The 14,013-nt window shown below is 41.1% G+C and overlaps 1 protein-coding gene across 2 annotated transcripts; it reads right to left on the bottom strand.

The window, feature by feature from the left end:
- Positions 1-668: 668 nt before the first annotated feature.
- Positions 669-3,719, bottom strand: gemin7 (gem (nuclear organelle) associated protein 7). Of its 2 annotated transcripts, none has more exons than XM_033630864.2 (2): positions 3,569-3,719; positions 669-1,921 (listed from the first exon to the last, which is right to left on the bottom strand). In XM_033630864.2, the coding sequence occupies exon 2, from the start codon at positions 1,908-1,910 to the stop codon at positions 1,524-1,526; it is 387 nt and encodes a 128-aa protein (XP_033486755.1). In that variant the 5' UTR covers positions 1,911-1,921; positions 3,569-3,719; the 3' UTR covers positions 669-1,523. The 2 variants fall into 2 exon arrangements, with proteins under 2 accessions (XP_033486755.1, XP_033486756.1); XM_033630865.2 differs by having other exon boundaries at positions 3,573-3,653.
- Positions 3,720-14,013: the final 10,294 nt, after the last annotated feature.

The following is a 14,013-nucleotide window of genomic DNA, read 5'->3' on the forward strand; positions in this document are numbered from 1 at the left end:
ATATTTGAGAGGCTATTACTTTTATTCAGGTTAATATCCCACTCTATAAATGTTTTGGATCTGCCACTAAAAACAACAAAATTAATTTATAGTTCCTTATGGTGTTTTCTGGTGTTTGCAGGGTTAGATTTGACTGAAGTTCTGTCATAATGGATGGATTACTGAATGCATCTATCTGGGCATAGGTCCAGGGGCCCTATGGGTCTCTTAACATTAAAACAAACTGCTGTTACTGTGAATAGGGCTGCATTTAATTAGCATTTTCATTAGCGATGAATATTTTCTCAATTACCCAAGGTAGTGTTGTCATTTTTTTGTAAAACCAGTCAAAAACATAAAGGTGCAATATGCTACAATGTTAGACAAAGAAGGGCAGCAAATTCTTACAAATGCAAACCTGCAAATTTTGCCTGGGTCAACTAACTGCTGCAGTTTTAACTGTGAAACTGACTGGGTTTGATGAAATACAGATACTACATCCCTCATACTGTTATAAAAGACACAAACTTCACTACTCTATTAGTGTTATACACAACTATCTGGAAGCAGTGCAACTGAGGAAAACCAGAAAACTCAATTTGCTTCGGATATTAAATCCTTTAGTTTTTAAAATGGTTATGAAACTCAATATCAGTGTTGGCCCTTGGCTTTCACACATCAGTGACAACTTTTTCTTAAGCAATATCAATCTTTATCAGGCATGAATCTTTACAGGTGTCTTGATCATTTTTCCAAACAGAATACAAAATGGGCATTCAAATACAAAAGTGGTTGACGCAAAAGAAACGTTCAAAGTGCAAAGTTTCATTTACCTAAAGAATTACATGACAAAAGACAAAGCCTGTCTACTCGAGCAGCAGTACAGTAATAACCTTCTGCATCTCACAAAAGAGAACAGCAGTGCTGACGATCTACACAAGTCTCAAAGTGTAGAGCAGGAACAACAGATACACTAATAAATTGTGATGTAAGACAAAATATTGGTTTGATTGTTTGATCTCCTGGTCTTTAAGGCTGCATTTCCATTAAGTTGTGCAACTTTCGGAACTTAGACTGTAACAGCTTAAAATTAAACAGTGAATGCCTCTACCTGTCAGCCTTCATATTGATAACAAACAGTTGCTTCACAGATGTTATTGTGGGTAAATATATTCTGAGAAGTAGTCATCAGCAAGCATCATCATGTTATCAAAGCTTTGGTCTGCTTTGCCAAATATCTGATAATAACCAATAGTAGTGCAGACTGTCACATCTGTCTTGAAACACAAGTAAACAACGCCCTCTTGTGCTGGAAAGGTGGGACTGCCTGTCAGTGTTGGATTTTTGAAAGCAGTCACACAGAGCAGTATGTCTGGCTGAACAATACAGACTGAAAACAAACAAAGTACAAAAATATAACCAGTTTTATAAACTATCTCACAATGTGACAATAGAGCTCACTTGCAACAACAAATGAGACTCCCAAGTGCCTCTTATCCCAAACAGCATATTCTGTTTAAACAGGAAACAAAAGCGTCAAGTGTTCATGTATCAAAAGTGAGTGAAATCACATCCTGACACCTGATCAGTGCCTCCTTTTGCACCCCGAGGGGAGTGTGCAGGTCCGACACCTGAAAGTTCAGCACATCAATGTCGGACGCTCCAAACGTGGCCTCCACCTTCACCCTCTCATACATGTTAAACTGAACCTTCTTGTTGGTCATGGAGAGGAGACATCGGAGGAAAGTCTCTCGGAGCACAGATCGTGCATGCTGCTCCTTCTGCAGCTGCTCAGCGTCTGCCTCAGACGCAGCAGAAGTGGGAATGGAGGTACGACACAGGGCGATGAAACGGGGGGATTTGGGGTCAAATCCACGGCTGTTGGGGTCAGGTCCTTTTGGCAGGCGGAGCACAGGCACCGGCGTTGCCATGTTGAGTCTTCCTGCCAATATCAATTGAAGGAAAACAAAAATTAACACAAGCTAGGCAATATGCCTACAGTATAAACAACATACCTTTTTATAGGCATTAATTTGGCACATATTCCCACAGATAAGAATAATATTTAAACGGAAAAGTTTAAATTCATTCATTCCTTCTTTAATTTTCTGTAATTGCTTATCCAGTTAGGGGTCGCGGGAGGGGCTGGAGCCTCTCCCAGCTGACACTGGGTGAAAGGCAGGGTACACCCTGGAGAGGTCACCAGACTATCAGGACTGACACATAGAGACAGACACCCATTCACACTTATGGGCAATTTAGAGTCACCCATTACCCTGCATGTCTTTGGACTGTGGGAGGAAGCTGAGCTACCATGAGGAAAAAACACGTTGACACAGGGACATCGTGCAAAGTTCACACAGAACCCCACACTGGGGTTTGAAACAGAAAGTTTAAATTCCCTATTTAAACATCCTAGTTTGAACTCCAGGGTGGGGAAGCTGGAAGATAAACTGTTTTCTGTGAGTCTATTTATCATGACTAATGATGACTATGATTCCTTGGAATTTATTACAATCTCAAGAGAAAAAGCTGCCTGCACACTGAACAGCTGATTGAGCTGGTCTGAATGGTTCACTTACAGCATATAATAACATATGTTTAGCTGATCTTCACAGTAATCTCATTAGGCGTTTCATATTGTTTGCTTTAGAGCTGCATAGTATTATTTTGTATTTTTCTTCTGTGTTGTCTCTCTGTAACTTTACATTGCAGCCTGTCATGACCAGGACACTCTTGTAAAAGAGATTTATTTATTTATTTTACTTCACTGTTGTCAGGTATCAAGCAAAATGCATATTAGTTTCTCCACTTTCTCTGTTTTATATCATTACACAGATAATATTATAACTGTTTTTTAGACAACACAAGCACTGTGAAGATGTCACCTTGTGTTTTGGGAGCTTGTGATGGACACTCTTCACTAATTTTGGACATTTTCTTGGTCACTTAATGATTAGTTCAAACAACAGTTGACAGTTTAATCTATAATTAAATCGATCAGTCGATAAATCCCTATAAAACGGGCCTGTTTTACAGCATTTGCGAACACTGCTGATACAAACGCGTTGAACAGCGTCAGTAAACGCTCATATACAATGTTTTAGCTTTCATGGACTTTTTAATTTAATAACTTGCTCGCTTTAATTTACAGAGTCTAGATTATGGTTGCGTTTTGTACCTTTAATGCGAGGCTTTAAGTTACAACAAACTTTCCGTGGCTACATGTTGTAATGAAATACAGTTTGTTCGGGCTAGCTTAGCTTTAACGTTAGCTGCTGTGAGGTGGGAACAATTAACCTGTGCTAAGTTTGAATCTTAAGCTGACTGATATAAAACGTGTCCACCAACAAAGCAGCGGGTGAGGTCGTCCTACAAAGCAAAGACATGTTTATTTATAGAGGTCGTATCACTTTTTTAAAGTGAGCACTAAAAGTTAGCAACTTGGTGGGACCGTGTGGCTAACGATGAGATAACGGACAAAAGCGGCTCTAATCTGAACACACTTTCCTCCTCGCAGCTGTGGCTTAAACAGTGAAAGTTGAATTAATGTTTGAATAAGCACAGTAGTGTTTATTTCCACACTTACTCACTGTTTCCTCCTGTTAGCAGCTACAGTGACTGCCAGGTGCAATGTTGTCGTTTAGTCTTCTTCTAGTTTTATGGCGGTTGGCAAACAACGTATGGAAGCATTACCGCCACCTACCGAAATGGAGTGTGGGTCTGGATAAATTAATATTCACACACACACACACGCGCGCACACACACACACACACACACACACACACAAAACTGAATTCTTCTGATCATACGGAAGCGTATTGCATTCACTTGACAAATAAAAAAAGCCCTGTTTTTTCTGAGTATTTTTTTCTGTTTTTCGGAGTAATTTATTTATTTTTCTGTTTTTTGGTGTACTTTTTCCGTTTTCCTGAGTAATATTTTCTGTTTTTCGTGGTATTTTTTTTTTCTTTTTTTCGTGGTAATTTTTTTTTTCCTGAACGAGGAGACAGGATACATCAAAATCTCGCAAGAAGCTCCCACCTGGCACCTGCAAGTGACCCCTGCATCCATGGTGACTCCTGCTCATAGATGTATTTTGCATCCGTGCTCCTGCTTCTAGACACTTTCAACTACGGGATCAATAAGGGTAGGGCACGTAATTAGTTACACACAGGGTATGATAATCTAGCTATGTTTTCGGCTGCATCCTTCTAGTGTAGGCCTATCGCTCAATGTAACAGGTTAGGTTAGTAACAGGTTGTAACAACGTTAGCTGACAAACGTGTATGGGCATGACTTCAATTGTCAGGTAACGTTGTTACAACCTGTTACTACCTGTTACTAACCTAACCTGGTACCTGTTACAAAATTTCAAAAGTATATAAAAAGTACTTAACCCGTTCAGAACCCAATTACGTTCCCAGGGGCGAAAATCCCATTTCATAGTTGGGGGGGACAATAAACAGTAAAATTTTAGAGAATAATTCCAGGGGGGGACAAGCAAAAAAAAGTTGTAGCCTGTCTTTTATACAACATCTTTTACCGCAATTTGACGCTTTAATCTTTTCTCTATCTCTCCAACAGGCAGGCATAGGACCTTTCTTAGCACTGGCTGAGTCCACCTACACATGTCCAGATTTAAAAAAAAATGATTGAAATCAAATTAACATGTACACAACGACAACAGTCAGGTGCGCCGTGCTGTCCAAGATGCTGAGTGTGTCTGGAGCAAAGCAGGTCTCTGTCTCCCCGTGCGCAGTAGTGTGAATATTTATGCGATTAAGTAAACGGAGAAAACATGTCTCTCATTGTTTAATAGCAGCAAAACAATAAGGCTTCATTCATCAAAGACCGAAACTCGATCTCTCTCCTTCTCTCCCTCTTTTTCATCTGGCTCAGGTGTGTGGAATGGATCCGTCATCTCTGGCTGGCTGCAGGAGCAAACCGTTTTATTTGTTTTTTTCGGGGTTTTTTTTTTTTTACCGGCAGTGAGATAAACATTTCCTGCAATTAAACTGGTGAACTGGTTTATAAACAGTGTGCTGTGAGATCTGCCGCTGCGCACCTCAAAACCATGCGTAATAATCGCGCGTAATGGCTGCTCCTCGTCAGTTAAACTGCACGTCTGTCATGTTTGTCTCACTGACAGGTGGAGAGCCTACAGATATTAACTATGAGCCGCTCCGTCACTGACTACTCTTGTCCTGTCCTCTCCCTCTTCTTTCTCTCCTGTCCTCTCTGACTATCACTAAACTCTGGCTTTTGAACAATGCAGGAGAAATGCTGCAGACAGTTTGTATTATCAGCCTGGCCCTGGGGCTTGTTGTAACAGTAAATGGGATGTGTTGTAACTTGTGTAAGTTAAACTGTATCTGCAAGTGTACATCTTACCCCGCGCGATGTGGGCAGCCGGGTCCAGCCACACGCTGCAACTGCTGCCAAGTACTAACGGCTGCTAGCCCCGCCCGTTGGAAAGAGTGTGGGATATACCACTACTAGGAATGTCAGGGTGGGGGGACTAAATCTTTTAAGATTTAAATAGCACATTATTGTGCTTTTATAATGAGCACCGCATACATTGTGCTTTTAATAAATACTACTGCATTATTCAAAAATTATTAATTGTGTCTCAAATTATTCTAGGGTGGTACAGCTTTATTGAAGGGGGAGTCATGTCCCCCCTCTCCCCCTCGGGATTTCCGCCCCTGTACAGTACAGGCCAAAAGTTTGGACACACCTTCTCATTCAATGCGTTTTCTTTATTTTCATGACTATTTACATTGTAGATTCTCACTGAAGGCATCAAAACTATGAATGAACACATGTGGAGTTATGTACTTAACAAAAAAAGGTCAAATAACTGAAAACATGTTTTATATTCTAGTTTCTTCAAAATAGCCACCCTTTGCTCTGATTACTGCTTTGCACACTCTTGGCATTCTCTCCATGAGCTTCAAGAGATAGTCACCTGAAATGGTTTCCACTTCACAGGTGTGCCTTATCAGGGTTAATTAGTGGAATTTCTTGCTTTATCAATGGGGTTGGGACCATCAGTTGTGTTGTGCAGAAGTCAGGTTAATACACAGCCGACAGCCCTATTGGACAACTGTTAAAATTCATATTATGGCAAGAACCAATCAGCTAACTAAAGAAAAACCAGTGGCCATCATTACTTTAAGAAATGAAGGTCAGTCAGTCCGGAAAATTGCAAAAACTTTAAATGTGTCCCCAAGTGGAGTCGCAAAAACCATCAAGCGCTACAACGAAACTGGTACACATGAGGACCGACCCAGGAAAGGAAGACCAAGAGTCACCTCTGCTTCTGAGGATAAGTTCATCCGAGTCACCAGCCTCAGAAATCGCAAGTTAACAGCAGCTCAGATCAGAGACCAGATGAAAGCCACACAGAGTTCTAGCAGCAGACCCATCTCTAGAACAACTGTTAAGAGGAGACTGCGCCAATCAGGCCTTCATGGTCAAATAGCTGCTAGGAAACCACTGCTAAGGAGAGGCAACAAGCAGAAGAGATTTGTTTGGGCCAAGAAACACAAGGAATGGACATTAGACCAGTGGAAATCTGTGCTTTGGTCTGATGAGTCCAAATTTGAGATCTTTGGTTCCAACCGCCGTTTCTTTGTGAGACGCAGAAAAGGTGAACGGATGGATTCCACATGCCTGGTTCCCACTGTGAAGCATGGAGGAGGAGGTGTGATGGTGTGGGGGTGTTTTGCTGGTGACACTGTTGGGGATTTATTCAAAATTGAAGGCACACTGAACCAGCATGGCTACCACAGCATCCTGCAGCGACATGCCATCCCATCCAGTTTGCATTTAGTTGGACGATCATTTATTTTTCAACAGGACAATGACCCCAAACACACCTCCAGGCTGTGTAAGGGCTATTTGACCAAGAAGGAGAGTGATGGAGTGCTGCGGCAGATGACCTGGCCTCCACAGTCACTGGACCTGAACCCAATCGAGATGGTTTGGGGTGAGCTGGACCGCAGAGTGAAGGCAAAGGGGCCAACAAGTGCTAAACACCTCTGGGAACTCCTTCAAGACTGTTGGAAAACCATTTCAGGTGACTACCTCTTGAAGCTCATGGAGAGAATGCCAAGAGTGTGCAAAGCAGTAATCAGAGCAAAGGGTGGCTATTTTGAAGAAACTAGAATATAAAACATGTTTTCAGTTATTTGACCTTTTTTTGTTAAGTACATAACTCCACATGTGTTCATTCATAGTTTTGATGCCTTCAGTGAGAATCTACAATGTAAATAGTCATGAAAATAAAGAAAACGCATTGAATGAGAAGGTGTGTCCAAACTTTTGGCCTGTACTGTATGTTCCACACACACACAAATAATCCCAATCCCAAATATTTCCCAGACATAAAACTATCCAAATAATCATACACTGATAACCCTTTGAAAATAAATGAAAAAGTAGGTGATAACACGTGTTTTATGGTCAACCACAATTATGCCCGGTGGGATAATGTGATTAATCTACCATTAATTGACCAAATCAAAACACAATCTCCTATGCAGTCATCACAATTCTTCAATATCCCAGCTCAGTTATTCACATATTTAAAACTCTGTCGCTGGCAGTCCTCAGCATTGCCACTGGAATGCTCTGTCACATTCTAGAGTGACTATCAGAATCAGAACCAGAATCAGAAATACTTTATTGATCCCCGAGGGGAAATTATTTATGTTACAGGTGCTCCTTGCAAGAGAGGAAAGATACATGAAAATATAAGAAATTTAAACAATAGTATTAACAAATATATAGTTAAATAAACAGGAATTATTAACAAACATAAACGTAAATAAATATATATATATATACATATATATATTGTAAACTGAACAAGATTATTTACACAAACAGAATATATACAGTCAGGGTGAATGGGGTTATTGCACAAGTTATATTAAATTATTGCAGTGTGTGAAAAAGTCTCAGGGCCACTCAGAGGGAGGAGTTGTACAGTTTGATGGCCATAGGCAGGAATGATTTCCTGTGGCACTCAGTGGTACATCTTGGTGGTATGAGTCTCCCACTGAAAGTACTCTTGTGCCTGACCAGCACATGGTGGAGTGGGTGTGAGACATTGTCCAAGATAGTTCGTAGCTTAGACAACATCCTCCTCTCTGACACCACCATCAAAGAGTCACACTCCATTCCCACAACGTCACTGGCCTTGCGGATCAGTTTGTTGAGTTTGTTGGCATCCGCCACCCTCAGCCTGCTGCCCCAGCACACAACAGCATAGAGGATAGCGCTGGCCACCACAGACTCATAGAAAATCCTGAGCATAGTCCGGCAGATGTTGAAGGACCTCAGTCGCCTCAGAAAATAGAGACGGCTCTGGCCCTTCCTGTAGAGAGCGTGAGTGTTCTTAGCCCAGTCCAGTTTATTGTCAGTGTGTACCCCCAGGTACTTATAGTCCTCTACAATGTCCACACTGACCCCTTGGATGGAAACAGGGGTCACCGGTGTCTTGGTCCTCCTCAGATCCACAGCCAGTTCCTTTGTCTTTGCCACGTTGAGCTGCAGATGGTTCTGCTCACACCATGTGACAAAGTTATCCACAACTGCCCTGTACTCATCCTCATCACCCTTGCTGATACATCCAACTATAGCAGAGTCATCAGAAAACTTCTGAAGATGGCAGGTCTCAGTGCAATAGCTGAAGTCTGTGGTGTAGAGGGTGAAGAGGAAGGGAGAGAGGACAGTCCCCTGCGGGGCCCCGGTATTGCTGACCACTCTGTCTGACACACAGCGTTGCAAGCGCACATACTGTGGTCTGCCAGTCAAGTAGTCTACAATCCAGGACACCAGGGGGGCATCCACCTGCATTGCTGTCAGCTTGTCACCCAGTAGAGCTGGACGGATGGTGTTGAATGCACTAGAGAAGTCAAAAAACATGACCCTCACAGTGCTCGCCGGCTTATCCAAATGGGCGTAGACACGGTTGAGCAGGTAGATGATGGCGTCCTCAACTCCAAGTCGGGGCTGATAGGCGAACTGGAGGGGGTCCAAAAGTGGCTTGACCATGGGCCGGAGCTCCTCCAAGACGAGTCTCTCCAGGGTCTTCATGATGTGGGAGGTCAATGCCATGGGTCTGTAGTCCTTGGAGCCACTGGGACGCGACGTCTTTGGCACAGGAATGAGGCAGGATGTCTTCCACAGCAAGGGGACCCTCTGGAGACTCAGGCTCATGTTGAAGACATGCTGAAGTACTCCACATAGCTGGGGGGCATAAAGATAGAACAGAAATTTTTGGTACACATCATCTTTAAGGTGTCTTGTACTGATATGAGCATTTGCAATTACTCAGCTTTGTTCAGTGTGGTCACAGAATTAGTGAACATGATGACGGCAACAACAGTGACTGGTGGGATAACACATGCAATCTAAATGTAGGCCTACATGTACTTATACACATACGTACATAGTTTTTGCTCTGTCTAACCTTATACTTTTCTTTTTTTAGGTTCACTTTGAGTGAAGTTTTGGATTTGTGGGGTCTGGGTGACAGCCCAGACAACACATAGAACCTTACATGTATCCCTACAAATAAAAGACAGATGCTGTTTTCGGGTATTGTGATAGCGATGAGTCAGATTTAGACTATGAGGGGGAGACAGGCCATTTGCCAGCCAGGCTTTTGAATACATCTGCTAATCTTATTCAAAATGTATGACCTCCCCCTCCAGACCAGTCTTATTCCAAAGTCAACAAATACAGCCACTTTGTCAATGATTTCAGTGTCAGACACTTACACCAAAAGGTGCACCAGTATGTAAAGCAGCCAGACAATCTTTGGTTGTTATGATATCCTGCTGGATGGCTGAATGGCACCCATTGGAGCAGTGTGATATGCTGTTGAACAGGGTCAGGTTGAAATGCTGCTGGTTATGATGTAATATAAGGAGTCCATAAGACATTGCCATCACCGGAACTTCACATGAGCTCTTGTAATATTGTCTTAATGTAAGAGCCACACACAGCAAGCAAATCGTGCATTTAAACAGGTCCAGTGAGCTCCTGACCGAAAATATCCACAATTTCTGAAGTATCTCCAGAAAAGAGTATGTTCAAAATCTCCTATGACAATTAATGTGTGCGTATAATCAGCGGGATGCATTATAAGATGAATCGCATCATTAGATAATCTAATCAGAACATATTTCCCTGTTCAATCAGTATTCCCGCTCCATTTCAATGGACAGATTTAAAAACTTCCTGAGTAAAAGCTATAAATCTTTCATACAATATTTTGACATGGATACGTAATTTGACATCTCATGTTTACTTTGAGCAGATTTAAACAAAAATTACGCTCTTTAACAATATGATTAAAAGATGGAACTGTGCCTTGCACTTCCTCCTTGCCTCACAGTCCACCATGCTTGTTGAAAAAGGGGGTGAGGCTTTACTGTGGTCCACTTTAGATGATGTGGAACACTATGATTGCCTTATAAGCATACACATAAATAAGTTTGTACATTTGGGTGGGGTAAGATAACAGCAGTCAAAGATCTATACATCGTGAAGTAGTTATAAAAAGTGGCAGAAAATGGAAAAGTAAAGTATAAGTACCTCAAAACTGGAGTAAATGTAGGTAAGTAGGCTAAGTATTTTCCACCACTGCTCTCCAAACCCATGTCTTTTAACTTGTCATTTAAGTGACTGCATGTTTCCAACAATGCTTTACCAAAAAATATATTTTAAGTCAATATTAATCTTATACTTTGTTCAACAGGTTTTGATAACAGTGTGTGCATAACACAGTGTGGTGTATACATTACACAGATATCTTCCCTCTTATTTCATGCATTTTAAATGAACCCTAACAGTGACTGTGTGTGGTCTGTAGTACAGCATGTGACTGTCTGATCACATCCTCACACAGCCTTACACTTCCCCACACATCCTGCCTCCCACAACTACATGAGCAGGAACTCACAGGAAGCAAATACTTACACCCTTCCTTTTTATATAAATATGAAAGATTTAAAACATAAATCATGTCCACACGAGGATTTACCACACTTGATACTCAAGAGTGCTGAAACACTGAACCACTATCACAGTCTCCTTCACCTGCTGTATAGTTCCTGATAGTTCAGCTGCATGCACTTTATGTCAAAGAAGAAAAGGAAGAAGTAGAAGAAGATGAGGTAGAAAAAGAAGTGAAAGAAGATGAGGAACAAGGAAGTAGAAGAAGAAGAAGAAGAAGAAGAAGAGGTAGAACAAGAAGAAGAAGAAGTAGAAGTAGAAGAAAAAGAAGAAACAGGAACTACACATACATTAAATGGAGAGGTGTCAGAGTGAGGGGGCTGCCCATGGACAGGCAGCCCGTGCAGTTGGGGGTTCGGTGCCTTGCTAAAGGATGAAAACTGCAGCACTTGTATGTCAGTTCATAAGAACATTTCAACCTAAATATGAACATGTTTTATCTACCATTGAGCACTGGGCCTAACATCTTCCCAGTGGATAAAAATGCCATTAGAGCCAACACCCATGAGTTCTGTGCCAGTCAGTTTGGAGCCTGGGATGCGCCACCTAAATAAATTTAGACTCTTACAGTGTTTAATCTATTTCATGTGTCTGCCTGTAATCTGTCTTTTTTTTTTACTGCTTTACTGTTTATAAGAATGATGTAATGTTTGATGTCGTCATCAATTCCTGTGAGTCAACAGGAAATTACGTCTGTGTTTGAAAGGAACACTGGAACCAGTCACATGCTCACTTTGAGGTTTTGCTGCAGCAATAGCAAGAAAATGATCAAATCCCTTTGGAGAGGAAGCAAAAACAGCTCAAATCAAACAACCAGATCAAACAGTTACATCCAATTAGTGGTGACTCAGTTTGTCAAATCCCTTCAGTGGTTTCTCCACCTCCGGGTTCCAAATAAAATCACCTCTTTTGTCTGGGCAAAAAATACACAAGAGTGGGAGTTTTTAATCTACGACAAACATGTCTGTTTGTTTGTATATGCAGATAAATGCACAACTTTCTCCAGGCCTGTGAGTAGCAAATCATATCATAACAGTAGTCCAGTAGTTCCCAACTGGTCCAGCCACAGGGTCCAGATTTCTCCTTAGTCATTGGTTCAAGGTCCACACAGTTAATTATATTCAGCGTAATACTTGTGTTTGGCCATGCTGTTGAGATAGTCAGATAGCTCAAAAAGTTTGTAAGTCCCTTGCACAGCAACTAAGTGCTTCTTCTAGGTGCCAGCTGGTGCAGGATAAATCACAGTCAAAAATTCAAAAAACTTCCAGTGCACACTAGAGCATAGGATTAACAGAAGGTTTATTATAAAAAGTTAAAAACAGAAGGTGCGAACAACGCGTTTCACATGTTGCTTCATCAGATTCGCTCTTGATTGTCATCAGGTGTGCGTTTAAATAGACAAGGTGAATGACAGTCTGACAGCCCGACAATCAGTCAGTGAGATATAAGTCCAAATTTGCAAGCTCATATATTAAAGGGCAAGTACATACAAATATCATAAATAGCATGAAAAAGATATCAAGAGTAATACAACTTCCATCATCTGACAAGTGTCAGTTCTCATGATAGGAGACAATATAGATGAAAAAGATATAATGTAGATAAAAAAAAGAGTATAATAATTAAGACCCATTGCAATAATGAGATACAAATGCATAATCTAGATGTACTGTACCAACTCATTTATGTATAAAAAGGAGAGTGTATTGTTGGACTAAGAGTCTCATCCTACTCTCTAATGTGCTATGTGTGAGCTCAGTCCTGCGTGTTCTTTAATAAAGCAATAGGAGAAGATATTCGGTCTCAGTTAATGTAGTTTATTAAGCAGTAAAGGAATAAAATTACAGAGCTCTGGGTCTCAACTTCACGTCCCTGATGAACAACAAGGGTGTGTCAGTTCATGAAGTCTGACCTCCTGTCCTTTCCCTGACCCAGTATATTTGAGCGTAACAGAGTGTCATTGTGCACGCAAGGCGTTGTCCTCTTCTCATTGGCAGTTCCACTTCCTCCTTCACCACACCACGCCCCTGCCTCGTGTTAATCTGACTCCTTCCCGCTGGCGGTGGGGGCGTGGTTCCTGTTTTGAAAGACAAGAGAACAACACAACTCCCTACACGTGCTGTACCTTACTATCTGTATATCACTTTCTATTCTTTTTACCATATATGAAACTAATTATCTAAGCATTGCGGTATGTGCTCCTCAGACTTCATGTCTCTTCCTCTCCTGTACTTCTCCACTTCTGCAAAGCAAACACATTCAGATCAGCTGAAATCATCTCAGTATTCTCATTGTTCACACATCTAAAACTTATATAGTGAAACACAACTTATAGTAAAACACATAAAATCATTCTATTCCCAACAGTATACAGTATAAATAATCACAAAATATGAAAAGTAGAAATACATATCAAAAAATATATAGGAATGCATATCAAAAACAAGTGGGCTAATATAAGAAATGTAAACCAAGGAGGAGATACTCCACAAATCTACTCAAGCTACCTGTACCTAAACAGGGAGAGGAGGGAAGGGTCAAATAGCTGTTTGTTAGTCACTCACTCTACAGCAGGAAAAAGCACATTAAAACAAAACCTCTGTTGAATATAAACACACTTCAAAATAAAGTGTGTTTTTTACAAACTTGGCACGTTCGTGAGCCACTTGCGATCCATTTAGAATGGACCTGCAACTCACCAGTTGGGAACCACTGATCTAGTCTCATTTACCTGATCTCCTGCCTTTGCAAAGTTAGATATGTTGTCAAAACAATCATACTTGTCACAACATGCATTGTTAAGCACATTATGTCTTGCCCTGTTCTTGTCATAACGGAGTTAAGGTTTCCAACAAGTGTGTTAATAGCGTCCAAGTCCAAGTTGTAATTATGACTGGGAAATGCAAGTGCGAATAATCATTCTTATTTGTACTTAATATTAGCCGTGTCTCAATTCAGGGACTGCAGCCTTTCAAGGCTGCATTTGAGGACTGATTGCA

The sequence above is a fragment of the Epinephelus lanceolatus genome, chromosome 4 (genome assembly GCF_041903045.1).
Source record: "Epinephelus lanceolatus isolate andai-2023 chromosome 4, ASM4190304v1, whole genome shotgun sequence".
Classification (NCBI taxonomy): domain Eukaryota; kingdom Metazoa; phylum Chordata; class Actinopteri; order Perciformes; family Serranidae; genus Epinephelus; species Epinephelus lanceolatus.

Bases quoted from the DNA above. Each gene is read 5' to 3' on its own strand.
- gemin7 (XM_033630864.2), bottom strand. From the start codon at position 1,910: ATGGCAACGCCGGTGCCTGTGCTCCGCCTGCCAAAAGGACCTGACCCC.